The sequence below is a fragment of the Populus trichocarpa genome, chromosome 6, assembly GCF_000002775.5.
Source record: "Populus trichocarpa isolate Nisqually-1 chromosome 6, P.trichocarpa_v4.1, whole genome shotgun sequence".
Classification (NCBI taxonomy): Eukaryota; Viridiplantae; Streptophyta; class Magnoliopsida; order Malpighiales; family Salicaceae; genus Populus; species Populus trichocarpa.
The window spans coordinates 20,778,142-20,803,476 of NC_037290.2; the positions used below are offsets into that span (position 1 = coordinate 20,778,142).

The 25,335-nt window shown below is 35.0% G+C and overlaps 3 protein-coding genes across 6 annotated transcripts; 2 read left to right on the forward strand and 1 right to left on the reverse strand.

The window, feature by feature from the left end:
- Window positions 1–3,948: 3,948 nt before the first annotated feature.
- On the forward strand, window positions 3,949–8,444 carry LOC7479486 (E3 ubiquitin-protein ligase RHF2A). The gene is made up of 9 exons (XM_002309227.4): window positions 3,949–4,197; window positions 4,900–5,040; window positions 5,178–5,224; window positions 6,154–6,216; window positions 6,303–6,411; window positions 6,521–6,903; window positions 7,044–7,151; window positions 7,263–7,626; window positions 8,117–8,444. Exons 1-8 carry the CDS (start codon window positions 4,192–4,194, stop codon window positions 7,573–7,575), a joined length of 1,170 nt encoding a protein of 389 aa, XP_002309263.1. The 5' UTR covers window positions 3,949–4,191; the 3' UTR covers window positions 7,576–7,626; window positions 8,117–8,444.
- A 7,496-nt stretch (window positions 8,445–15,940) lies between these two features.
- LOC7455610 (fasciclin-like arabinogalactan protein 15) lies at window positions 15,941–18,904 on the forward strand. The gene is made up of 2 exons (XM_002309226.4): window positions 15,941–17,496; window positions 18,537–18,904. The coding sequence occupies exons 1-2, from the start codon at window positions 16,170–16,172 to the stop codon at window positions 18,608–18,610; spliced, it is 1,401 nt and encodes a 466-aa protein (XP_002309262.1). The 5' UTR covers window positions 15,941–16,169; the 3' UTR covers window positions 18,611–18,904.
- Window positions 18,905–20,021: 1,117 nt separating this feature from the next.
- LOC7455609 (protein WVD2-like 4) lies at window positions 20,022–24,958 on the reverse strand. 4 transcript variants are annotated; one of them, XM_052454107.1, is made up of 9 exons: window positions 24,807–24,958; window positions 23,447–23,710; window positions 22,964–23,353; window positions 22,814–22,872; window positions 22,550–22,630; window positions 22,375–22,456; window positions 22,214–22,285; window positions 21,969–22,076; window positions 20,022–20,699 (listed from the first exon to the last, which is right to left on the reverse strand). In XM_052454107.1, exons 2-9 carry the CDS (start codon window positions 23,681–23,683, stop codon window positions 20,217–20,219), a joined length of 1,512 nt encoding a protein of 503 aa, XP_052310067.1. In that variant the 5' UTR covers window positions 23,684–23,710; window positions 24,807–24,958; the 3' UTR covers window positions 20,022–20,216. The 4 variants fall into 4 exon arrangements, with proteins under 4 accessions (XP_052310067.1, XP_052310066.1, XP_052310065.1 ...); XM_052454106.1 differs by having other exon boundaries at window positions 24,751–24,917; XM_052454105.1 differs by having other exon boundaries at window positions 24,645–24,915.
- Window positions 24,959–25,335: the final 377 nt, after the last annotated feature.

Here is a 25,335-nt window from a genome sequence, read left to right on the forward strand (position 1 = left end):
ACTAGCGCGTGCAAGACAATAGCTTTTCCAATTTAAAAATTAATATTTAAATGATAAATTGTGTTATCACCTTTGACCAATCCAATAATCATCAAAACAAACATTAGTGAAAAGACGCAATCACCCCTGTGTCAATGGCTTAATGTTTTTCATGCGAAGGTAAATTTATCATTTAACCGTAAATCAAAAGGTTAACTACCTGTAAAGCCCCTTGTTCTTAGATTAATAATGATTTTTTGCTTTTAAGGGTATTAATGTGACTTTGTTGTGCATCAATACGAGAAAAGGACACTAAAACCCTTCAATAATTCTCAAATGACAACTAAATAAAACAAAAATATCATTCTACCCCTGTAAGGCAGGAATATGAGAGTTTTTTTAAATGTAAAATTAATTATCATTTCACTATTAAAATTCACAGCAGACAAAGGCAAATCCACGGTGAAAACACTATGGGACGGTTTTAGCTTTTCTTTTAATTGTTTATTTGCTTATAATGAACTTTGACTGATAATTGTTGTGTTTTTTTCAGTTTTGAAGTGTTGTTCCTCGAGTTTCTCTTTTCTTTTATTTCTTTTTTGATGTTGTTGTCTCTCTATGCTTTTAGTTCTCTTATCATTTTCCTGAATTCATGTTTTTTTTTTTTGCATGTTGGCTTTTCCGCTCGTTCATTACCTCTACAATTTGTTTGGATTGTGCATTTCTGGTCAACGAGCATGCTTGGTCTCTGCTAGCTTCATGCAGTCTCCATTGCAGAGGCGAGATTGTTTTTATGCCTTTTTTTTCTTAAGATTATAAATTAGCTTTGTGAAATTTATTGCTCGGTTCGTCCTCATTTTCCATTCTTGCCTTCTCCTGCATTCATGCATTTCTTCTTCATGTGTCCTCATTCATGCTTGATGTTTTCCTTTCCTTCAGAAATAATCTAGGTGGAAGTGGTCAATCAGACAACTAGATGATGGGTTGGTTCGGAAAAAAATTGATCATAGCAATTCTGAGCTTAAGAACAACTAGATGATGGGCTGGTTTGATGAATTTGGAATTGACTGATTCTACTGTATGCTGCCATCTTCCAAAGGTTGTAACATTTTTTTATACAACTCTACGTCAACTTTTTATTTGTGTATCTATTTTTATTATTATATGAAAATAACAAGAACCAAATTTTTTTAATAAGAAATAACAAAATATTAAGAGATGAAATTGAAAAAAAAAATAAAAAAATTGCAATAAAAAAAGTACTGATCAAATTTGATATAAAAACTAAATCAAACCAAATGTTGAGGGATGAAACTAAAAATTATATATCGATTCAAAAATGGGTTCAAAAGCAAAAGATAGCAGTAAAAAGAATAAGAACCAAATCTAAAAAAATTAGAATGACACCTTTTATTTTTGGCAGAGCAGCGTGAATCTCAAGGAAATGAGAGAGAGAAAAGGGAGGGGAGGAGAAAAAAAAATCAGGTTGCCATGCTCTTCAAAATAGCATGTGTGTTGCCTCATTAGGAAGTTCTCATTGTGGTGAATCCAACGCAATGATGGAAGGCCATGTTTGGCCATTGCAATTAACCTTATGCGTTGTTTGTTTGTGGTGGATAGCTCCCACACACTAGCTTATGCAGTGCACGCACCAGCTCCCACACGATACTACGAGGCTTCCATATGCATGCATAAAAACAAATCACCATAACCAATCCTAAAGAAACACAACATTAAAGGGCCAAATTAAAAGAAAAACATATAGAGGTATCAAAGTGAAAAAAAAATATTTTGAGACCATAAAAAAAATATTATTTGTATATATCCACAGTGAAATATCTCGTAATATATAAGAAAACATTGATGGCCTCTAATTTTCTTTATATAGTGTGTGTGTGTGTGTTTTTTTTTTTTCCTAAAAACAATAGATAATGTTACTAATATTTAAGATAGGGAGTGTATCCGAATAACACATCCATATCATATTACATTAAATGAAACAGGCAAAAGAAAGTATAGACTCAAATAATTAATACAGTAGTGGATCTGAAACTATGGAGGAAAAAAAAACATGGATGATGAATATATATTTTTTTAATTTATCCCTAAATAATAGAAATTGATGAAAAAAACCAATGAAAATCCTCTCAATTTCCCTCTTTTTTCTCTGCAACTCCAAATAGAAAGAAAGAAAACATAACTCATCCTTGCTGGTTTAGTTTGGATTTTAATTTGGGTGAATGTTATTGATTATGATGATCAATTAACAAGAGATTTCAATTATTATTTTTTTCTATATCCTGCTCTCTTTCCTTCCCATTAGAAGAGAAAATGAAAGGAATTAAAAGATAACACATAGAACAATGTCGTGGCAACGTAGACCTAAGTGGTATCATATTGGATCCTTGGGAACCATCACAAGGACGGCCGGCCTATATTTGAACGAGAATGCCGTGTCGTCCAGCGGAGCCTGGAAGAAGGTGACTCGCGCAGACAGCTGACTCTTTTTCAATAGAAAGGAATAGCCAAACCAAGTCAGCTGTCTGGTCAATCTCAACAAATGTTATCAGTTGCCCTGCAACATTTGTTTATTGGATCCTATAACACGGACAGGGAAGACAGGAAACCTGAAACTAACCAAATTTAGAGGGAAATCCGGTGGAGATTTGGTTCTGTGATGACCAATACTAATATAGGTATGTCTTGATTACCATTACCATAAACAACCACAGCTTACATTTGTTTCTTTCGATTTTCTTATTGTCTTTTTGCAGGAGTATTTATTTTTAGAGGTATTTTGAGGTGCGGTAATAATTACTTTTTAATGTGTTTTTTTTACTAGAAAATATATTAAAATAATATATTTTTTATATTTTAAAAATTATTTTTGATATTAACTCATCAAAATAATATAAAAATATAAAAAATAATCTAAAATAATAAAATTTTAATAAAACTTATTGCAAACACAACACCAAACGGTATATTGCAGTCCTCGCCCGGCGTTGGATGAACAAAGGACTTGTCCTCATGTCATTTGTGACTTCGGATCGGCCATGGGTTTAAATTATTCAGTTGAAAAGAATGCCTCCGCCCCGCGGTACAGGTTGTTGACCCACCAACCAGCCACCGATTTACTATTTATTTGATATTATTATAAATGTTGTTTTATTTAAAATTATATTAAAATTATATTATTTTTATTTTATAAATTTTATCTTTTATATTAGTGTATTAAAATAATTTAAAAACACATAAAATAATTAATTTGATATTAAAAAAATATTTAAAAATTTTCAACAACACGGTCCAACCGCAAACTCAAATACCCCCTTAATATCCCTTTAGAACCCAGTAGGTATTGTTGATTTTTTGTTCCGAGCAAGCATTTTTAATCATTTTTGTGTGATTAACTTATTGCTTGTAGGATCATCTGTGGATATAAAATGAGATTAAATTTAATATAGATGCTCCTTATATTTGAAAAATAAGAAAAGATTTTATCTGGTGATCGTGAAATGAAGAATGCTAGGGCAGATACCGAATGGAAGCTCTACTCATCAATGTCATGATAAATGGAAACTCACTGCACCTTTGACATACAGCAAAGAACATCTTCTACAGGCAGAAAAGAATATCACAAAGCTATATCGATCAATTATCTTTCTGTACTCTCTATTAAAAAATAGACTATGATTATGACAATGATTAGAAGAGGTAAGAACTGCAACAAATATTCCATTTTTTGGCCTCCCACTTGCATAGAAATACAAGCATGTATCCAAGAAAAAAAAAAAAAAGTGGGGTCTTTCTTGGCAAAGAATACTTTTATGAGATGAGATTATACAAGAGAGTGTGAAAGAAAGAACTCTCTTGATTTTTTGAGAGTATTTTTAAAATATATATATGAAGACGATGGCTCCACAAAAACAAAGACTGTCATCTGGTTGCGGCTTAGTTTTCCAACACATAATTTTTCTTAATAAAATAAATTATATAATTGGAAAACATTAAAGCAATTACTAAATGGAAACATTAAAGGTGGCCTGACCATGTCTTCTCTTTCTCATTCCTCTTTTTCATCGTCATAGTCCTTCCCTGAATTCTAGGGTTTCTTTCATGGATCCATAATACTGTAATAATCTTTATCATTTCATCAACATTTGTTGATTTCCTTCTTGACCCTTTATTTGGACCATTTCAAATTTCTCTATGGAGGTAAAGAAAAAAAATCCAAGCTTTATTTTCTTTCTTTTTTCTCCTTTTGAAGCTTAATTGGATTTTTGTTTTCATTTTCTGTTGGAATTCTTGAATTGATTTGACTGGTGTATAAAGTTTGAATCTTTTGATTGTATTGATCAAGTTCTCTTCTGGGTTTCATTTGTATGTCCATGATTCTAGCTAATGATATGATTTTGTTTTTTCTGGTTTTGAAATGAAATATGCATATGAGCTGCTTGTAGTTATCATGTAAATGAAAATAACATGAATAACAAATGGTTATAAAAAATACAGCATGGATGCTTAATTCTTTGTGTCGCTGAATTCTTGTTGAGCCTTGTTTGGGTTTGGAATACGTTTCACTATTGATTTAGCTCTATTCTATGTGGTGCTGATTCTGGTAGATAAGCCCAGCTAGTGGGGAATTTGGCTATCTGGATTGGGGTGAGAATTTATGAATTCAACAGGCTTTGTTGGTTTTCTAATCACTTCAACATGTAATACGTGTTGGAGTTTTCTTATTGATGTAAGGAGTTAACGATTCTCAACTGTTTGGCAATGTCATTGCCTGTGCTCTTTGGCATAGAAGCGGCATTTTAAAAATCCTATAAACAGTATATTTGACTTGTCTCACTTGTGTGTTGAATGATTTAGTAGGCTGTAACGGTTTTGAATTTTCTGGGTTTCGGTGTTTTAAAGGTTCTGGAGGTGGATGAAGCAAAGAAACCTGAAGTTCATATGACATCAGCTGCGGCATTTGTGGAAGGGGGGATCCAGGAATCATGTGATGATGCATGTAGCATTTGCCTCGAAGATTTTTGTGAAAGTGATCCCTCAACGGTAATAATTTGTCATATTTGTTCCATTTGCCTCCTCTTTAACCTACATTTACACATGGAATTTCTATAAAGCTTTTTTTATTTATATATTGAATGCATATTTTGTTGCCTAATTCTGTTTTATCTCTTGCTTTGCAGGTCACTAATTGCAAGCATGAGTTCCATCTTCAGTGTATCCTTGAATGGTATAGTGCTATGTGTTTCAATCAATTCTTTCTTCCCTTTTTCCTTTCTGATTCTTCTGACTTTTTCAAAACATATTTGCTCGCTTGGTGTGGTTTTCCTTTCTTTTTAAGTTTCAACTTGTATTTGACATTTGAATTGATGCTTATAGCTGGCTCAGTGGTAGGTTTCTTCGAGATAGTTCTAAGGACATATATTGGAATTTGTGGAATGTACTTAGAGATTTGGAGAGGGGTTATTAGTGATTTGGAAACTACAAAGATCTACTAATTATTTTTCCTGAGATGAATCTCTAAATACATTTAACTTTGATTTGACTACATGGTATTGTCTTGGCTCCTTGTGCTATATAAGAAATGGTGAAAGAATTTATACTATTCTCTGGTTGCGCTGTATTGCTGCTGTTGTTTGCCACTGTCATCTACTGGTTTTACATGTGCAGTTCTCTTTTATTTTTTGGTTTTTTTTTTGGTGAAGACTTTGTTGGAGTTGTATTTTCTTATGCATTCTTGTTCACATCCATACAGAGAATATAAAGAATTGATTTGTTTTTGGTCAGCATTTGATCTGTATTTCTAGCATTGCTAACTCTGTTGACAAGTCAGTGGTACCTGCCTTCCTACAACTCAACTCAAGTAAATCTTGATTCCAAAATAGATGGTGTTTCATCACTACCTGACTGTCCAAGTTCGTGGTGACTGTTTTACCTCAGCTAGACAACCCCCCCACCCACAAATCGATTTTCATATATAGTTTGCAATTGATTGCTAATTAGTTCATTAAGAAATAAAAACTGTGAGAGTGGTACCTAGTTTCATCTGCACAATGGGACTAGTTATCAATGTTTAACTGATGTAAATCATTGCGGTGTGATAGCTGAGTTAAAAAAAGAAGAATGAATCGTAAAACTTTAACTAATTGTGAATTGTAGGTGTCAGAGAAGCTCTGAGTGTCCAATGTGTTTGCGATCCATCAGTCTTAAAGATCCCACCAGGTTGGTTTTGCTTGTTAATGCTTTTGATATTTTCTCAGTGATTCTTTGTTCAATTACATTTCTGAGTCATGTTCATATTGTGGCAGTCAAGAATTGTTTGAGGCTGTAGAACGGGAGAGGAAAATCAGAGCTGCTCCATCAAGAAATGCTACTATTTTTCATCATCCTACGCTTGGGGATTTCGAATTGCAGCATGTCTGTTTTCTATCATTGCTGAAGTCCTGTGTTTGTTACTGTTTGGTTAAGACATTACAAGTTAATTTTCTGGAGATCAATTTGACATTATTTTTGCATTGTGATACAGCTACCAGTTGGTGTAAGTGATTCTGAACTTGAGGAGCGTATAATCCAGCACCTGGCTGCTGCTGCTGCTATGGGAAGGACCGGCCACTTTGGCAGGGGGGGAGGGCAGAGAAACAGGTCATCTCCCCATGGTCGTCCACACTTCTTGGTATTTTCTACTCATCCTGGTGCACAGCCTTCTGGTCATGTTTCATCCTCTCTGTCTCAGCTGGGCAGGGAAAATGAACCAGCAGCAGGCTCTGTAGCTAGCCCATCCACACCACTCACTTCTGTTGAGGATGAACCATCGCAACAAACCTTACAATTGCCTCCTATTTTAACTGATCAAAGTTCCTCTGCATCTGGATCCACAGTGATGCGCCAAGGACTTTCCTTTAATAACCGGTATCGATGATTTTCTTTCATAATCTATTTGTGATTAATGTTTTTTGTATGCACAAGATTTTTCATGCACTTTTATTTGCAATATAAACATGCATGAATTAATTATTTTGTCCTCTTTTTTTCTTTTTTGGTTTTGGCAGGAGCACTTCTAGTCAGTCTGCACCGCCAAATCAAGATAGAGCAGGGCCATCAGAATTCCAGTCATTTTCAGTCTCCCTGAAATCTAGGCTTAATGCAGTTTCAATGAGGTAAAATATATAATAAAGTGAACATTATTTTCTAGTAATCCTTTGTTTCAGATTTAGTACATTATTATTTATTAGTTACTAATTTACTGTCAACATTTGCTGTCCTGAAAGGTATAAAGAGTCAATTTCAAGAAGTACAAGAGGGTGGAAGGATAGGCTGTTTTCTCGTAACAGTTCAGTGTCTGATCTTGGCTCTGAAGTTCGAAGAGATGTAAATGCAGGAATTGCAACTGTATCTCGTATGATGGAGCGCCTTGAAACCAGAGATAACAGTGGAGCCAACCAAGTTTCTGTATCAACTCATTGGACTGATCGTCCAGCTGCTGAGAGGAGCAACCAGAATAATGCTGAGACTCACATAGAGAGCCCTGTAAATGAAGGAAGTACGCCAGTTTCTTGTGCTGCAAGTTCAGCATCTACTTAAGTTAAGATTTCTTCAGCAATTGCATCTGTCCTCAGCATCTCATCTTTGAAGGTGAGTCGTGTTGGTGTAAATTTCTTTTTAAAATAACTAGTTTACCAACGAACCATTAGATTTCACCATATCTGTATTTTTTTTCCCTTTTTTCAATACTTTAGTTTAGGAGGAGCTTCCAAGAGTTTTGTTAAGTTGTAATGCATGTCAACAACTAAAATTTATGGCCCTTTGATGCTTTGAATGTTCAATATAAGTTTGCTTAGTTGATCTCATTCATCTCTACACTATTCATCTAGATATGTTGATATATCCAATTGCATGATTTTTCATTCATCTTTACATTATTCATCTACTTTGCTGTGAGTGTTATGTACCGCTATGTTTCCCATTCTGTGGTACATGTGTATGGAGAAACTGTCATTCTACTGTTGTCTTGTTGATTGGAATATTCCTAAGGGCAATGCCAACCAACTTTTCTAAGTTTCTTAACCTTATAAACTGCCCGAGGATATTCAATATTTAACACGAGTTCGGTTCGCGTTTTCAGGTTGTAAACTCTTTTACTCCAAATATGACATGCCGAGGAGAAGATGTTGTGTATTACAGGCCAGAGGATGAACATTCACCTGAAATTGAATAAAAAGGTAAGAAAGATGAAGTCTCAAGGAATTCATGTTGACAGATATACATTGGGTATATGTAAGTAAAATTATTTTTATGACCCAGATTTGTTTCAAAGCTAAAGCCAGAACATCCACGTGTATGTCTGGATGGTTGGATTTTGGTACAGGTTGAAAATTAATTAATATAATATTATCGAGTCCCGTATTAAGATTTTAGCACTCAAAAGGGACTTGAAGCCTTTTAAAGGAAAATTACTGGTTACCATATATTTTGTGACGATGTGTTACATGGCACTGTGCACAAACATATGCTCTTCCGCCTCAAGGTGGCAAGACGAGGTCAGGATTTTGTTCCTGCGCCAGTTTTAGTTGCTGTAGGGACTTGCTCTATGGGAGTTTATATTGGGAACGTTTTGAGATTAACTGAGAAGGACCCTGGTGATGGGTTCTGGCGCAAATTTAGCTGTAAGAGAATTTGAGCTTGAATTCATGGATTAAAAGCTGTGTTTTTTTTAATTTGAATATTTTTTATTTTTATCTTTACTTTAAATTAATTTTTTTTTTTATGTTTTTAGATTATTTTGATGTATAAACATTCAATAAATTTATTTAATATATTTTCAAGTGAAAAATATTTTAAAAAAATTATCTTGTAATTGAGTTAAAAATAAATTTGGCTACCTTTAAACTTATTTATATATATTTTTTATGATGCTCTGGTCACCGGAAGATCAAGTAACGTTCCTTGAGTTGCACAACATGCAGCCCTCCAATTCGTTCAGTTGGCAAAAAAGAAATGAAAATCAAGAAGTTAAATGTAATTCTCGTTCATGGCCCAAAGCCCACACTCAGATTCTGCCCTGAGGAGGTCAGGCTATGACCCTATTATGGAGCCCTCCTTAGGCCTCAATCCTAGGCGTAGCTCGTAGCCACAGTTAAAAGGGCCTGCCTTGAGTTGCTACTGGGTTTACAGTCACTTTTACAGGCCTTCTAGTAATGGGAAAAAGAATACGTAAGGCTGCATATATTAAAATTTTATTTAAAAATAATTATTTTTATTTTTAAAAATAAAGTTTATTTATATAAAAAATATAGATTAATAGATAAACCTCCTCAAAAATTAAATGTATAATTAAAAAATAATCTTCATTTCAAATAAACTTTTTAAATAACATAAAAAAGAGAAGGGATATTAATCTAAATATAAATAAGATTAAGATTAAGATTAATTTTTTTAAAAATAGAAACAAAAAAAGAAAATATTTTTTCTTAAACAAAAAAACATGAATAATGTCGTCCATAATAAAACTTGTGAGTGAACCCGGACTATAAACTCAATCGGGTTTAATATTTTTTTCCCTTAAATTTATAGCAAATCTAAAAAAATATATAAATAATGTTGTTCATGAGGGGGTGAACAGTGCGGGTACACAATGTTTCCCTCACATACTTTTCCCTTAAAATTATAAAAAAAACTTTTTAAAAAAAACAATGACCAGTGTTGTTCATAGTAAAACATGAGGGAGTGAACAGTGTGTCTGCACAGTATTTACCCCTATATGCTTTAGTTTATTTAGGATGAATCCGGACCATGAACTCGGCCGGGTTTAATATTTTTTTCCCCCAAAATTTATAACAAACCTAAAAAAAAATAAACAATATCATTTATGATAAAATATAAAAGGGTGAACGATATGACCGGACAATGTTCACCTTAAATATTTTCCTCTAAAAAAAATTATGCTTCTAGAATAAAATATAAGGAAGTAAATAGTATGACTGTAGAATATTTACCTCACGCGCTTCATATTATAAGTAATAAGTAAGAAGTAAAATACTATGCGTGAAAAATTGGAAAAACAAAGTAGATTTGTACAGTGTTTTGTTTTTCCACGTAGTTTGGATTATAGGTAATAATTAATTAATTAATTAATGTGGATATCAATCTCAATATACTAACTGTATTGGTAATTGACTTGTGTACTTTATAGGTACTAGTATTCCTGATAGATGTGTTGCAGTTTTATGAAAATGTTCAAATTATTTTTAAGAAAATAAAAAAAATCAATAAAACACTACGTGTAAATAAATTTTGAATAAAACCAAATATAAGGTATATATGTGAATAAGAATTTATTCAAGGCTCCACTAAATTTTATCATGATTACATTATCATCATAGTTTTTACAAAAAAAAATTTCTTAAGATTTGTTTTTTTAATATATCAAAGGAAAATATTAAAGATACAAATATAAATAAATAAAAACTATTTTATCTTTTAGAAAACGATTTTTTTATATATATGATTTCAGCAGAGTTTATAAAAGGTATAAATTCTTTTCTTTGAAGGAGTCAAAGATAATATTAAAAAAATAACCAAGGGTGCCCTATAAAAAAAATAACCAAGGTCTAATTTAATAATTTATTAAATTTTAATATAATCTTATTATATTTGGATTTTATTTACATGCGATATGTATCTCGATTGAAAATTCAGGCATGCACATAAAATTTATAAAATGTTTTTTCTTAAAGTAATTTTAATTTAATATTAGTAGCGAAGCTAAAAAAAATAACAAAAAAATTATGAATCTTTTTGTTTAAAGGAGTAAAATTTAACATAAAACAATAACAAAGGATTGTGTGTGTGTGTGTGTAAATCAAGGATATAATTTGATAAGCTTTTTATGTGTTTTTATTACATTTTAAATTTTTATTAGTCTTTTTTTTACCTACTTTGAAGCATTTCTAGAGTCTTACCATTAAAAACAAAGTGTCAATAAGATACAACATAGAAAAACGAGATCTTTTTTTGAGGGTCTATATTAATGTTTTAGTTTCTTTCTTAACGAGAAATACAGTTAAATTTACATATTAATATTGACATATATTTTATATTATGACATGCAAAATATAATAAATTGAAGTTCTTTTAATTTTGGAATATAAAATATTTTAAAAAATAATTACTCTCACGCGCTCAAATAACTCTTATAATTGAAGAAAAAAAGAAGAAGAAGAAGATGTGAAGTATATGTAGATAGAGGGGGTGTTTAGGAGTATGGCTTTTCTGTAATTATAGATTAGAGTTAGGGGTAATAAGGTATTTTGATATATATAAAATATTATTTTTTTTTAAAAGTAAACTTCAGCATATAAAATGTGCAAGGAAAAGCGTCGGTGAGACCTAAGATGTGGTCAATTTTAATCTAATTTCTCATAAAATAAAATGAGCTAAAAAGGGGTGTTAATGGTTGATTAATTAATTAATTTGTAGTTATGGATGAGATAAAGAATGCTAAGCTACCTACAACTCTTCCAAAAAGCATCGTCCCTATTAAAATGAGGACGGCCGTACCAGTCTCGAAAACAGATTCCCATGAACATCATGGGCCCTTCAACTTTTTAATTATGGTTGTAAGCAATCATGCCCTCATGACATTGATTGATATATATATATATATATATATATATATATATATATATTTTCCAGCTTTCCAATAAATATTCCCATCTGATTAATTGGACTTTCATTAGCAGCACATTCTCAAAGTTAAACGCATGAATCATGTCATTGGTTAATTCCATTTTGTTGTTTTGCCCTGATTGGTGAGTGACACTGTCGGAGATAATCTGATCTTCAAGGAACCATTTATGCTTGATTATAACGGTTCCATGGAAGTCCCTTGGGGGGTGTTTAAGACAGTATCATGGATTGTTTTTAAAATATTTTTTATTTAAAAATATATTAAAATAATATTTTTTTATTTTCTAAATTTTATTTTCAACATCAACACATCAAAATAATAATAAAAAACATACATTCAGTTAAGGGCTCAGGAGTCTCATACTTCACTTACCATTCTTCAATTAAGGGCTCTCATGCTTCATGTTATTAATTAAAAGACCACGTACCTTCTATACTTAAATGCAATCACTTTTCAGTGGGGTTTTTCCAAGCCTCATGCTATTACTCTTGAGTGAGATTTTTCTTTAATGGTAAGCTTTTAAGCCACACCCTCGCCAACAAAGTCACGAGCCTCCTACTATAATGTGATATCTCTTCGATATGGGTTTCTAACCTCCACACCATCGACTAGAAGGCTATGAGCCTTCCTTTGTCTAGTATAATCTCGGATTAGTACGGGGCTTGCAAGCCTTATATCGTTGCAGAGAATGACCCTCTAAAAGTTACCCCTGACCTCCTAAAAGTTTTCTAAATATAGACCCACCTTCTATGGAATCTCTCATTCACTTTGAATTTTTTCTAATTACAAGCTCCTTCTCCGGGAGTTCCTTTAATCTCTTAGAAGTTTTTCTAAGTATAGACGTCACTCCTTCAGGGGTTACCCCTAATCTCTTAGAAATTTTCTAAGTATAAACTCATCCTCCACGGATTCCCCTCAATCTCTTAAAAGATTTTCTAAGTATGGATATGGAACCCTCGATGTCTTAGGATTTTTCTTAGTACAGGATCCTCTTCTATAGGATATAGGTTCCTTTTTGCCTTTTAGAAAAAAATTTCAAGTATATGATTTCCTCTCTATAGGTTCACCTCAGTCTTTTAATTATTTTTTTCATATATAAGCATGAAAGCCACAACATCTTAGAAATCTATCTTAAGTATGAGCATCATCATAGATCTATACCCTCCACCTCTTAGAAGTTTTTCTAAGTATGAGCATCATTATGGGTGTGTTTCTCTCCACCTTTTAGAAATTTTTCTTTTTACGGGTGTCTTCATTGGTTCGTTTCCCTTTTTAAATTTTTTTTTCTAAGTATAAGCTTTTTTAATATGAATTACCCATAACTTTTTAAGAAATTTTCTAAGTATGAGTTTTTCTTTGGGTTCCCCTCAACCTTTTAGAATTTTTCTAAGTATAGGTTCCTCCAATATAGTTTTCCTCTATCACCTAGAAAATTTTTAAGTATGGTTTTCTCCATGGATTCCTTTATGTCTCTTGTTGGTGAAACCAAGAATTCTCTCAAATCATATTTCACACCTCTATGTATAAATTCCCCGCGACATGCCTCAGGATATATTCTCCTTTACTTATATAAGAAAAAGAATCATCATCCCATCTAAGATATAAGGTAATTAAGTTTTTAAGTATTTTATATCACAAAGACTTGGGGGGCTACTGATGGATCAAGGTTTATCAGTATTTTCTAAAATCAAAATTTTAGCCTACGTGCTAAGCTTAGGCTCAACACACACACACACACACACACACACATGGTGCCTTTATTTATTTATATAGCTCTAGACACTTTGGTCTGGATCCATACCATTCATTTATTTATATAGCTCTAGAGTATAAATACAAGGCACCAGGAGCCCATGCTGGGATCCCCTCGTCTGACCCTCAGTCCCAGGCAACGCACGCCCATCCCTCATGGGCATGACTTCCTGCCTTGCCCGACCCTTCTCAGTTTGGCTCTCTAGTGAGCCCAACCCTCTATGGGTCTAACACCCTGCTTAGCATGAAGCTTTTGGGCCTAGCACCCCATTAGACCCAGAGCTTGACCCTTTTTTAGCCTAACGTTATGCCACACCCAATCTCAGTTTTATTGTTTGGGTTTGGATTTATATCCTAAGCCCGACACCTAACCCTTGAGATTTTTTACTAAGCTTTGGCTCTACGCCTGACACCCATCTCCCCGTGTTGCGCCTTGTGCTTGTCTGCCCCTACACTGTTAGGTGTACGAAAGTCTCCCTAGGACATCTCTATCTCTTAGCTGGATAAATTCAGTGGAAGATAGGTGTGTAGTTATGTTGCCTTGGGTAGGCTTAGTAGAATACAACTCACAATACAAATTAATTTATAATGGTGAAATGACTTTTCAACCCTTCTACTCTAGCAAAAAAACAATGTTAAGGAGCTATAAGCACCTTTAAACCATCTAGGTAAGAGGTTTATAATCTCTATTCTCTACTGCATATATATTTTCAAAGGATTTCTTTCTAAAATATCATTGCACTCCTTTTCTCTCTTAAAAAAAAATATTCACTTAAGCATCTAAGAGTTTCTTAACTTACCATGGGAGACCTTTTGCAAGTGCATGACCTCAAACATTAAGCTATACCTATTTTGACCATCCTAACCACGGATAATGAGCAGATTACAAGGAGCAAGTGATTACTCAATTTATCTACCCATATAAGCCTTTTTTCTTAAGCATATTATGATTTTTTTATGACATCATCAATCCCTCATGCCTCCACAATTGATGCAAACAATGTAATATTTGAGCAACATGTATATTGTAATGAAATTTGTTTCAAGATTTAATTTTTTATTTAATTCTATCGAGAAACACAATTAAGACTATATAGTTTAATTACTTTAAATTCTCTATGATCTCCAATATATATGATCAAATTTTGTCTACTATGCCAATTAATTCTATAAGTAAATATATATTTGATAATATGGTGTGTTTTTTTTTTTTAAAGTGTCGTAAAACAATGTCTTTTCAGCCCTTTTAAATGCAATACAAAGTACAAACACATTATCAAAGAATAAAAAGCATCTGTATGGAGCAATTTGGAGATCGTGTGATCAACATTAGTCACACTAGTTGCAAAAAGGGTTAAAAATTCGATTCTATTAGACAAAAAAAAAATGATAATAGAATGGGAAAAAAAAAAGGGTTAGGAAGAATTAAAGATGAAGGATGATCTGGGTTGGAGAGAAGGTAAGGTAAAGTAGACAGTAGACACTGTGAAAATGGGGGTGAAGTCAGCTGAGAGTGACGAGCAATCTACCGGCAGGCGAGACGTCGCCGTATGGCGTTAATGGTTTGCCCACAGAAAACGCTCACGCATGAACGCGCGCTTAAAGAGCACGTAGACGCAAGTATTTTTAATGGCAAAAAACTTGGCGTAGAAATAATTCATTCAGACAGGTGACTGACACGTGACACCCACTTTGCTCTTAACGTTAGGCTTCTAACCTTACTGTAACTGCTACAACTGCACACGTGAAATGCTGAGGCTCGCCCACTCACATGTTACTATATATATATATATATATATATTTTTTTATTTTATTTTACTAAATGCCCAGAACAACAGTTGGTAATGAAGAAGAATTATTTCTTTTAGGTTGCAACAATACAGATTTCATAATTAATATTTTAGCAGCTTTGGATGGAAAATCTCATTACAGAACAACAATAATGTTCATCCACAAATGATTGCAACTGATATTTAGATTAGGTTTCCAAAAACGTCTACTTGTTTGTTTGTTTTTCCTTTCCTCCATTCCTCTCCAAGCAACTCAAAAGTAGAACAAAAATGGTGAATTGTCAAAATCAGAATACAACACTGGCCTGATTGTGATTGACTTTCAACTTGTGTTTTGAAATTGCTTGCTTTTAAATCTGAATTTCCTGATATTAAAAATAAAAAATTTTAAAAAATAATTTTAATATATTTTTATATGAAAAATACTTTTGAAAAAACCACTAATTACACTAGGATAAAAAAGAGAGTTAGCGGGGTAAATATTACTTTTCAGAGTGTTTATTTTTAAAAATATATTAAAATAATATTTTTTTATTTTTAATATAATCCAAGAATATAAGTTGAAAAATAATTTAAATTTAAAATAAATTTAAATTAAAAGTACAGTTATACCCCCCACTGCCAAGCATCGCCATGTAAAGCAGTCGCCTTCCGTGTGAACCCCACATCCAGCCTGTGCCTGTCCTCAAGTCTTTACCCCACTTTTATAAGTGTCCATTACTTCACAAGTGAAGTCTTCTTCCGCAAAGGTCTCACCTTTCTCTTCTCTAAAGCAAAACCCAACCCTCTCGCCTCCGCCTCCACCTCCACCTCCACCTCCCTAAAAAGGTCACCCTAACCATTTAACCAAAAGTACACTGCACACCACCCATTTAACCAAAAGCCAAAGAGACCCAAAAAATTTCTCATCGATCTCTTCTAAGTTCCAATCTTTGTCTTTGAGCACCATGGATTCTCACATCTATGGTGTCTCTAAGAAAACCCTTCTTCTCTTTACTCTTCTCTGTCTTTCCGTTTCCTCCATTTCTGCATTACCCCATCAGAATAAAACTGGCAATAGTACGGGTACTGGTCAAATGATAAACTCCAACTCGGTGCTTGTTGCGCTTCTTGACTCGCATTACACCGAGTTAGCTGAGCTCGTTGAAAAGGCTCTCCTTCTACAAACCCTTGAAGAAGCTGTTGGCAAACACAACATCACCATCTTTGCGCCAAGAAATGAAGCTTTAGAGCGTCAACTTGACCCCGAATTCAAACGGTTTTTACTTGAACCCGGTAATCTCAAATCTCTCCAAACCCTTGTATTGTTCCACATTATCCCCCAACGGGTCGGATCCAATGACTGGCCAGGTCACAAATCAAACCCCAGCAGGCACACCACTCTCTGCAACGATCATCTGCACTTGATCACCAAGAATTCAGGCAAAAAGGTTGTCGGATCCGCCGACGTGACCCGACCCGACGACGTGACCCGACCGGACGGTGTTATTCATGGCATTGAGCGGCTCCTAGTCCCACAGTCAGTCCAGGAAGACTTCAACAGGAGAAGAAATTTGAGATCCATATCAGCTGTATTGCCTGAAGGAGCCCCGGAAGTTGACCCAAGAACCCACAGATTGAAAAAACCGGAACCACCAGTTCGGGCCGGTTCACCGCCGGTTTTGCCCATTTATGATGCCATGGCTCCTGGCCCATCATTGGCTCCCGCCCCAGCTCCTGGACCCGGTGGACCTCACCACCACTTCGACGGAGAAAGCCAAGTTAAAGACTTTATACAGACACTACTACTCTACGGTGGCTACAATGAAATGGCTGATATTTTAGTGAACTTAACTTCATTAGCCACTGAAATGGGCAGGTTGGTATCTGAAGGCTATGTGCTTACAGTTTTGGCACCAAATGATGAAGCCATGGCTAAGCTAACAACAGACCAGCTGAGTGAACCAGGGGCACCAGAGCAGATTATTTACTACCATATAATACCTGAGTACCAAACTGAAGAGAGTATGTATAATGCTGTTAGGAGGTTTGGGAAAATAGGGTATGATACATTGAGGTTGCCACATAAAGTCGCGGCGCAAGAAGCTGATGGGTCGGTTAAGTTCGGGTCAGGTGATGGGTCGGCCTATTTGTTTGACCCGGATATCTATACAGATGGGAGGATTTCAGTTCAAGGGATTGATGGGGTTTTGTTTCCTGAAGTTGAGAAAGAGAGTACTTCTGTTAAGAAATCCGTCAGCTCTGTTAAGGTTGCCACTACCAAGCCAAGAAGAGGTATGCTTTTGTTATTTTCGGTTAATTTGTTCTTTTGATTGTTTGTTATGGATTGATAAGATTATTTTTTTCTTGTTAAGTCAACTCTAGTTACTGTTTAGTGCTAATTCAGATCATAGGTCCATACAAGTACAGTTTCCTTTTTTGGATTAGGAACCCAGTTTTGGGGTTAGGTTGTTTTGGTTACGGAGGGGGGGTTTGTTTGATGAGTGACGAGTTAGGTGAAATTGTGCTAGGGATGATGGGATTGAACTCTTGCCAAAAGTTCTGGTATGTGTGGTTATGACTGGTGTCGGTGATGGGGCAGATGGAATCATGGAATAGGCAGTTGTCGATTGTGGTCTTTATAGCCTTTGATTACTCTTTTCCATAGGGGATAGCTTGGCTGTTAAGCAGAGATGAGTCCAGATTGCTTTGAAAGGAATGGATGATTTTGTGCATTCTGGTAAAGCTATAGTGCCTAAAATTGTCGATGTCAAGTTCACTCTCTTTCCCAACATTTCTGGTTGGTGAGGAGAGGGAATCATGCTCTCAAATCGCATTAAGTTGTGATGATGAATGACTGCTGTCGACCTGTTAGAGGATTTCCATTCCATTGGTTTCCAGCCTGGATAGCAGAAGCTTAATGAAACAGTGCAGGTTTCGTATGAAGATGGGTTCAGTTTTGATGTTCTTGAGTCTGTGATTAAAAGAAGTTGAGATGGATGAAAAGCAGGGTTCTATGGCCCCTGCCACCGACGAATCCATGTGAAAATTGAAAAGCAAAAGGAAATGCAGTTTTTTTCCTAGCTGTGAGCCACATTATTATGCCCCACCCCACCACAGCTAAGATGCCAACAACAGCTTGTCTATAATTAAGTTCCACGCCATAATATTCCTGCATTTCTTTTATTAGCTGACCTGAATTGGATGGCGTAGTTGAGACGGCGTTTAATTGATATCTTAACAGCTCAATTTATGATTAGTCTTTGCATGCCTGTGATGTTGATACATTAACACGAGTTGACTTGACAGTTTTTATTGTGGATTCTGTCTTGCAGGGAAATTAATGGAAGTAGCCTGTATAATGCTTGGAACTCTTGGACAGGACTCGCGTTTCACTACATGTCAGTGAATATACACAGTAAAAATCGCAAAAAAAGAAGAGAGGGAAGATGGCTGGAACCAAGAAAACAATAGAGAAATGGTAATTAATTGCAGGAGGATGTCTGGAATACAAACACAATTGGAAGGGAAGGATTTGCCTGTAGGACTTTCCTCTGAATCCCAGCCATCAGAGAGAGGTTGTTGTTGTTTTTGTCATAAATACTGTAATTACACATCATTTTTTTAATTATTTTTTAATGTATGAACAGACTCGGAAAACTACTACTATATATATATAATGGGCTGTCTTCTTTATGATCCACCGCTTGTGAATTGAACTTGAAACTTATTTCTATTTTTCTCCGTGAATTATTAGTCAGGCCAATAGACTAATTGACTGCACCTCTCTTGTATAATTTATCGGAAGAAAAATATCGTTTTAAAGCTACACTTAACACGAGGGATTCCTTTTGGCCTTGCTTGTCAAATCTGGTATAACTCAGTGAGTTAATCCAAGAAATCATTGACTTAGAAATCATTTATTTTTTTCTGGGCATGAAAGCTATGCTTTTGACTTGATTAATTAATTTAAAGTAATTAACAATGAACCTACCGATTGACATAAGAAAAAGCCAAAAACCAAAACAGGGCGTGGGATATGGGATGCAGACTCGTAGTGTACATGACACCAAAGCATATTGCTGGATCTAGCATGCAAGTAGATAGCATAATAATTTCATTTCCCGAGGCATTCTTTTTCTTTTTGAGATGGAGGAATCTCATAGGTTTAGTATATTCGGTAATGCAGTAATTGTTGTATTTTAAAATATATTTTAATTTTCCAGATTAAACATTGCTTGAATACGATATGTAAACGTGAAGAGAAAATCCAATCGTAAATGGTAGCATTTTGGACATAAAAACAACTCTTTTTTCATAATGATCTGAGCTTGGAAGCAATCAATCACTGTCATCCACTCCAAGCTGGTCCTGGCTACCCCATGCCTTCAATTGCCGGAGAATTTGGCCTTCAGTAGGGATTTTCCTTCTTACAGCATCAACTAAAACCTGTCGCGCTCTGTGAGGGTAGGAAATTAAAGATGGTTGAAATGAGCTCTCCAGTTTGGCATGATAGCAGAGTCACCTTGCCACCATGTCCAAATCACAGAAGTAAAGTTCGGTGAGATTTCAATAAAGGTAGAATCTTTACTCAACAACAATCACATTTTGCTTAGCAAACAAGAGAAGCTTTACCTTTTCACGAGCCTCTTTTTGTCATTGTTATGTGCTTTCAGTTTTCAACATCGAACTTCACCTTCTACAACTTGCAGCTTCATAATTGCTTCACCTTTCTTACTTCTTTGGAAAATGTTTATTGTTACTGGTTGCATTAAAAGGCCGGCAATTCAAGCCTCGCATTAGAGGGACTAATTATGAAGTTCTTTTTTTTTGCCAAACACTTCAATAAAATTTAACAAAAGAATACAAGCTTATATCATGCACAATTTGGTAGATTAATGTTAATTTCACAAGCACCACAAAAAATGCCATATACCTTAACATACAACCAGGCTATTCACAACATGATGGGACTTGAACAAAACCTACAGACACAAGATGAAATAATCAAGTTCTCACCCTCCAACTGTGACATGAGGGAGCATAATCTCAGGATTGGACGAGGACAAAACTGGTCCATTGTTCTGAGGAGTGTTGTTTTCGGGCATGGTCTCAATTCCATTCTCACATACAGGAACTTTCATGGAGTTATTCTCGTTTACTTCCACTTTTTCGACATTAGCTTTCTGGGTTTGACTCTCTGCTCCTGGTAGCTTCGCTTTGGACTTGACAGTCTTTCCTTCCATTCCATTGGCTGTTATTTGGCGAGACTGATGCTTAGGCTGGGACTTGCTAATTGGTGTTTTTGAAGCACCATTATCCACGTTACCATTTCTCTGAGCTCCTTTGGTTGGGTTGCTTGATTCTTGGTTCAGATGTGGGCTGTGAGAAGCTCGTGGGCTAAAAGAAGATCCAACATCTTCCAAAGAATTGTTCATTGAAGTGGTAGAGCTCTTGCGCCTTCCAAGCTTCGGCGATTTTGCACGAGTAGTCGGTATCTATAAGAATCAGCACACAAAACTTTATCTCAATGTTGCGTAGACAGAGGAAGAAAAAAGAGAGCAAGCAAGGAACATGAAATGAAGGGGGTGGAAAAAATGAGCATTAAAATGCATTGAGCTACATGAGCTTAGAATTGAACTAGCAAGTATATTTGTTTGTGCACATATATTCACAGTATATGGGCTGAGCCACAAACTGTTGGGACTCATGTTGGCCTGAATCCATAAACTTCTCCAACAGCATCAGAATAAGTGTTTCTACTTCCAAGTATCAAACTGAGTGAGAAATGAGGACTTGAGGCTAGCACTGGACCTGATGTTCACATTCAATATAGCAGAAGCAGAAATAACCAAGCCGTTATGATAGTTCCTGTTAGGGTTCATGAGATGTAGAACAAAACAATGTGAACTTTCCTCTTTGGAAAAACAGAAAACAAGGCTCCTGAGTCATAACAGATGACCATGACCATATGCCATCTTCAACCTTCAGTCCTTCAGAAACTACTAGGTCTGTTTTGAAGTAATGACAGACACAAATGGGTCTTTACAAGCCTCGGTAAGACTTGTGCATGTAACCGTCAATTAAGATCTAAGTTTGAACCTATATCATAATTTTTTAATGAGTATATTCCTCCTACTTAATAACATTTGGATTAAGGAGTTATCATAATATTGCCTAAGTTATTCAAAAAAAGAAAAAGGATCAAGGAGTTAAGCAAAAAGGTTGTGTCCCACTTTTTTTAAAAAACCAGCATCCACGCAGAGATGGCCTCACTAGCTATTGTCAACACCTTAACATGCAAAATAGACTCGTGAAAGCAGTATCCTAAGCTAACACATCACTAACTGTCCTAATAAACAGCACTTGCAATTTGCAAAGGCCAAACAAAAGCCTAAAAAAATGCAAAAATCATTTGTTGTATAAATGCATTGTCATTAAATATGCCCAATTATATTTAAGGACTTCCAAGATTCATAGAAATTGTAGGCCATATTTAGAAAACTTAATTCAACAGATCCAGACAAACAAACACACTGACAGAACATGTGGATTAGAAACCAGAGTGTACGCATTGGTTAGTCCACATAATGCACATGATATTAGTAAAAACATAATGAGCATTTGAAAAATAGTGATAATTTTTAGGCATTTAAAGAGTTCAATTGGTGTGCTTTCAATCTTATAGTTGATGAAATGCTGCAATACAAAAGGCAGGAAAAAAAAACACAACGTTATCAATGGATATCTGACAGTTCAAGCATTACCTTCTTTAGTTCCACTTTTGGAGGAGGCTCTTTATAAAAACAAGGCATAGGTGCAGCTTTAAATGTCAAACTCTTCCTCAGTTTTTTGATCTCTGCTTCCTGGCTCTCCTGTAATCCACCAAAAAGTAAAATATGAAATGAAGATTCATTATCCTTTAGACTCGGGAGAGAAAAGTCAAATTGGTAAAAAAATATGATAAAGGTCAAGAGGAAAAATGTTTCAGGTGAAAGAAAAATCCCAATACCTTTGATTTTGCCTGCAAGTTAGTTTGTTCTATTTCTTTAGCATGGATCTTCTCTTCAAGCTTTGAAAAGAACTGGGGAACAAAGGCCACAATACAATCATGTCATGGATTAAAATAAAAATATAAAGAATCTAGCAAAGAAACTAAAGTCCAGCAACAACCTCCTTCCGTTTCTCAGCACGTTCTTCCAATCTGAAGGAGAATCCAGAGCCGCTACTTCTCCGCCCGCTAAGAGTGGCACTTCTGATATTAATAGAGTATAATGGCACATTAGCAAAATAGATACTAGTATACATAAATAATTACAAAACAAATTGTGTTCTATAGGAGCAGTACGAAGTTGTGGAATGGGTGTCATCTTCTTCTTTGCTTGAAAATGTGGTTGTCTCAGGTTTTGAGTTTTGATCAGCAGCAGACCTGCAATTAGATAAATATTATATTAGGAACTTTTATCCACGCAGCAAATATATAAACAGGTTTACTCCTTTTCAAGCGCAGAAGGTGGAGGTGGGACATGGCAAGCTTCCATGAATACATTTGATGGCTTCAACCGATAAAAAGGGAAACAAAATTTTATGTAATGCATGGATGTTGACGTACTCAGAAACCTGGGGTGGAGGGCACTTTGCAGCTTCAGTCAAAGAACTTGATTTCACAGACTGTTATGAACAACAAAGAGTTACAAAAACAAAAGACCTAAAATTACAACATAAATGTTAATGGTCAAAATATATCAGCCGAAAATCTTACCGCAGCCTGTTGACTGCTAGACTTGCTTGTGGAGGAAGTCTGCTTAGTTAAAGTCTTACTTCCATTAATATTTGATTCCTTTGAATTCGCTCCAGTGGGTGCAAGCCTGTTGGCTCGGTTGAAACGGGGACTTGAAGTGACTGATCCATTGGAAAAAGGAACCTGCACCTTTGTTCCTTCATCCCGGGAAAGCTTGACAGCAGTTTTGAGTGGGTGTCCCTCGATGCTCTTCCTCATATTATTAGTTCGCACACCTTTTGCTGGAAATGAAAGACTCTGAGAAAGTATTGGTCTCTGGCTATGAGAAAATGGACCTGAGCCTTTCACATTAGGCTTATCCTTGGCCAATTTGCTGTTCTTTGAACCAGTGCCTTTCCTCAGAGCAGGTTCCTAAACACAGGTGAAGACATACCAACACGGTAAGAAGGAAAATGTGTCTTTCATTTAGTACTATGAATCTGATATTCACAAATTGCACGGCACCTTTAAGGCATTTGAGAGTTTTCTTTCAGAAACACTTGCTGCACCTTCACTTGCAATGCCAGAGGAATTAAGACCTTCAGTTTTGGCAACATGCTTAGATGTTTCATTGGCTTTTAGAGGTCTTTCACCATTGGTAGCATTTTTTTCTTCCTTTTCTGGTGCCACAACAGGTGCTTCAGAATGAATTTCCTCAGCAATGGTTTCCTCATTCGTTTTAACTGCATTGTCACCCTCCATTCCTTCACTGAATCTTATTGCAAGGAACTGCAAAATTACAATAGATATGAAGACCCGAACTTCATGCTACTCTATGATATGCATTTTGACCAAGCAAAATGATCTTACTGAGCTAACAGCCAGAGAGATTGTTGAAAATGAAAACCTTATTCTTCGTATAAAAAATGAACAGAAATTGAACGAATACAAAAACTGAAATCACAATACAATTGAATAAGCTACACCAATAAAATGAAAGGCCAGAAATAAAATCAAATAATTCAGATCCCATATAATTGATCACTAAAACAAAGAAAAAGGACTTAAACTTCAAGATTTAGTACAGATTAACATAAATAAATAAATGAAATGAAAGCCTACCAAATCAAAATACAACAAATAAAAGGTTTAGCCAGGCTGGTTTCAGGAAATTGAAATATACCCTTCGATGTTGAAACTCAAAATTACCAAAGCTAGAAGTTCACATTTAAAGAAAACGTTCCTCCTCTTAAATGTAAAATTCAGACAAACCAAATTCTATCTTCCCTACACTTCCTCTGCAATTAAACAAAGGACAAATCAAATCTGAAACTGCAAAACTTCACGCAACAACTACATATCATTTAAAGGAAAACCCGCTTCATTTATGGAAACTAGGAACACGATGGAGGTTTAACTACAGTAGTTTCTAAAGAATGCAAGCTTCAAGACCTTCGTTTTTCCTCCATGTCACAGCAACTACACAACACTGCAAACTCTCACAAACTTTCAAACAGAAAAGATTGAAAACGAGAGATCAATCCAAGAAAAAATAAATCCAATGTGACTAGACGCTAAAACACCAATCAAGATTTAAACCAAAAAACAAAACAAAAAACAAAACCTTACCCAAAAAAAATCAAGAAAAGTTGTCCAGATTCCAAAGGAACATTACAAGAACATAAATACCACGCAAAAGCAAAATTAGAAAACAAAAGCAGACCTTTAGACACTAGCAGAGGAGTGAAGTTTGAACTTTTGAGGGAGACCAGAGAGCAAATGAGATAAAAGACTGAAATGTATGTGAGAATGGTAAAGAAGTGACAAACTCTGAGTGTAAAGCTACAAAGATAGACGTGTAAGAGCCGGTTGTCGTGACACGTACACACACTGCCACTCTATCTGGTTCTGGTTCTGGTTCTGTTCGAGAAATACGAGAGAGAGAGAGAGAGAGAGAGAGGGTGGGTTGGCTGTGAAGAGTTAAAGTAGGATGTGAATTCCAATGAAGTGGATAGAAATAGATAGATTTATGAGACACTGTTTTGGAATGTCTAATTACTAACATGCCACTTCCTTCCTTGCCAGTTCATTTTATTTTTTAAAAATTATCTGTTACCTTGTAACTCCCATGATTCTGAATCCTCATGGTGGGAGGGAATTCTTTGCCCTTTTTTTTTTAAAAAAAAAAACATTTCTAGTTTATATTCGAATAAAAAAAATGTGTAGGGTGGTTCAAAAATATATTTTATTTTCGAATAAAAAAAAAGATTTTTAACGTGCACAATCATAAACTTTTCTAATTTATTTTTCAATATTAGCCAATAAAGCAGGTGGCTTGGGTTTAAAAATATAATAACAATATTAAGCACAATACTAATACTACTACTATTATTATTATTATTATTATTATTATT

What these genes read in the sequence shown, in the direction of transcription:
- LOC7479486 (XM_002309227.4), top strand. An exon ending in GGACTTTCCTTTAATAACCG is followed by an intron (nt 6,904 to 7,043) that starts GTATCGATGATT and finishes TGGTTTTGGCAG; the next exon opens with GAGCACTTCTAGTCAGTCTG. An exon ending in CTTAATGCAGTTTCAATGAG is followed by an intron (nt 7,152 to 7,262) that starts GTAAAATATATA and finishes CTGTCCTGAAAG; the next exon opens with GTATAAAGAGTCAATTTCAA.
- LOC7455610 (XM_002309226.4), top strand. Translation starts at nt 16,170, where the DNA reads ATGGATTCTCACATCTATGGTGTCTCTAAGAAAACCCTTCTTCTCTTT. An exon ending in CACTACCAAGCCAAGAAGAG is followed by an intron (nt 17,497 to 18,536) that starts GTATGCTTTTGT and finishes TCTGTCTTGCAG; the next exon opens with GGAAATTAATGGAAGTAGCC.
- LOC7455609 (XM_052454107.1), bottom strand. Translation starts at nt 23,683, where the DNA reads ATGGAGGGTGACAATGCAGTTAAAACGAATGAGGAAACCATTGCTGAG. An exon ending in CTAGCAGTCAACAGGCTGCG is followed by an intron (nt 22,873 to 22,963) that starts GTAAGATTTTCG and finishes TGTTCATAACAG; the next exon opens with TCTGTGAAATCAAGTTCTTT. An exon ending in CCTCCACCCCAGGTTTCTGA is followed by an intron (nt 22,631 to 22,813) that starts GTACGTCAACAT and finishes ATCTAATTGCAG; the next exon opens with GTCTGCTGCTGATCAAAACT.